Here is a 2,449-nt window from a genome sequence, read left to right as displayed (position 1 = left end):
CATATCTGGGTAATGTAGTAGTGATATAGGTAGCTGTGTTAGAAAGTTGCACACTGCTTTCATAGTTATTGTATTCTAAGCAACACTGATCTGGGGCTCTTCTTTACTCCCATTCTCATTGCTCTAGAATCATGGTAGTCTATGTTGCAGTTACTGAAGTTTTTCAAAAGGTCTGGCATAAATATTATAGAATCTATATGTTCTAGCTTGGTTATATGACCCAAGTGACAGAAACAGTTGTTTTTTTTTTTTTTTAAATGGAACTGAGGGAAATTTATTTCCTGATCTAGACTATTTCACAATTGATGTCTTTTCAATAGCATGAAAACCATGTACTCTTGAAGGAATGTGTTTGACCATTTTGTAAATACTCCTGTGACAGTCTTCATCACTCTTGTTGGTAAGACATGAAACATGCACTATTTGGCTTTTATTTGCAAAGTGTTAAAAATATTTTGAATTGTCAACCTCTGAAATTCTTTTCTAATGTGGAAGATTGTAAACTTTTATTAGGATTTCATTATCCAGTCTGGAGAAATACACCTTCATAAGACATTCAGAAATTCTTACTGCTTGTTCATGTAATCTCATCAGTATGATATGCCTGTAGTTTCACCTGTTGGTATGCTTCATATAATGTTCATTGGGTTATAGACACGTCAGTCTTTATTGTAAGAAACATCAATGAAAACAACATAAACATGGAATAATGCCATGTATTTGAGATAACCTTTACTTTAAACTCCTAAATGTATTCCAGAGACTTCCTTTAAACTATGCTAATTATGTACCTAAGTAAATAGGAGCTAAGACTCCTTTAATCTCAACATCTCTTCAGGTAACCAGCAAGGGGATAAATATTTTGTGAAAGCACTAGGGGCCTGTTCCTCTAACCAGGTTTTTATTACAAACAATGTGAAGTCATTACGATTTGCATAAATACTTCCTAATTTTAGTGTTCCTCCCTCTTAGAGTGTTATAAGCAGGTCTTCTCAGGCCTGTATCTTGATCTACACAAACTAAAATCTCAAAGATGGTGTCCATACCTCAGTTCTTTGGACTTCTGCTTTTCTGGATTTCGGGTATGACTCCTTAGATACAGCAATAAGGTGGAGTTGGTCATTAACATTAAATACAAAATGTTCTTGCTTTATTTGGAAGCCAGCATCATATAGAATTTAACTTTCTGTTTAATGGAATTAACACAATAAAAGTCCTTTATGTTTTTAAGTAGTTTAGAAGGGACTTTCATATTCAATGTTGTGTTATACTAATATATTTTATATATTTTTAGCCTCCAGAGGAGACATTGTGCTGACTCAGTCTCTAGCCATCCTGTCTGTAAATCCAGGAGATAAAGTCACTATTTCCTACAGGGCCAGCCAGAGTATTAACAAGAACCTACACTGGTATCAACAAAAATCACAGAAGTCTCCAAGGCTTCTCATCAAGTATGCTTCTGAGTCCATCTCTTGGATTCCCTCGAGGTTCAGTGGTGGTGGATCAGGGACAGATTTCACTCTCAGTATCAACAGTGTGGATCCTGAAGATTTTTCAGTTTATTATTGTCAACAGAGTAACAACTTTCCTCCCACAGTGATGCAGAGCATAGCAAAATCCACCAAGAAAGCAGAAGTGTAAGGCTGGGCTTCTTTAGCTGTTCTTGGTGGAGCCTCAGCCTATTTCAAAGTGTTTCACAGATGGAGCCACGTTTGAGGTTTACAGAAATGTGTGAAATAAAGAAGCTTCAAAGACCCCTTGTACCTGATTTCACTTTACCCTATTTTAGCACTAGAGTACATAGCCTACAATTGTCCTGATATAAACCGACAATCTTCTGCCCATGTCCTACAATCAGAGAAAATCTCATCCTTGACAGACAGAAGAAATGATTGATTATTCCATATCTTTATAGTTGTTGGAAATTCAGAGGAGGCATTTTCTGAACCTATATCATATAGTTTATTCCTGTCCCCACAAACATTAGAGAGCTCAACCTCAAAGATTCATGGCTTTTTGCAAAATTCCCTATGCCCATTTTATAGTAAGTGAACAACACTTGAATATAAAGTATTTTTCATGTTTATAAATTTATATAAATTGTCCAATCAAACTCGGTAAAAATTGCAAATTTCTTTATGAGAGGTTTACAGTTACTACTTACACAAAAAATGAAAGATTTTGAAACAATAAGAATGGTTAGTAAAGTTTACATAAATTTCTATTTGAAAGAATTTGAAAGAGTGAATTAAAGTAAGTCCAAATAAGTCGCAATATGAAGTTGTTTTTACAAATAATGGAACAACGAAGGATATCTTAGCATTTCAATTCACTTTTGCCACCAGAAAAGTTTATGGAAATAGATGAATCTTTAAGTTTATTATTTTATTTCAAAAACATTAGTGAAATATTTGTAGGTACCAGGATAGAAGGTTTTGAAAAACAAAAT

At 34.2% G+C, this 2,449-nt stretch overlaps 1 gene segment (V, D, J or C); it reads left to right on the top strand.

The window, feature by feature from the left end:
- The first annotated feature begins 983 nt into the window (after positions 1-983).
- LOC127678731 (Ig kappa chain V-V region L7-like) lies at positions 984-1,929 on the top strand. The segment is given in 2 exon segments: positions 984-1,082; positions 1,295-1,929. Coding segments are annotated over 2 exon segments (396 nt in total).
- The last annotated feature ends 520 nt before the right edge of the window (positions 1,930-2,449 follow it).

Source organism: Apodemus sylvaticus, chromosome 2 (assembly GCF_947179515.1).
Source record: "Apodemus sylvaticus chromosome 2, mApoSyl1.1, whole genome shotgun sequence".
Lineage (NCBI taxonomy): Eukaryota > Metazoa > Chordata > Mammalia > Rodentia > Muridae > Apodemus > Apodemus sylvaticus.
This window is presented reverse-complemented; position numbering and strand designations above follow the sequence as displayed.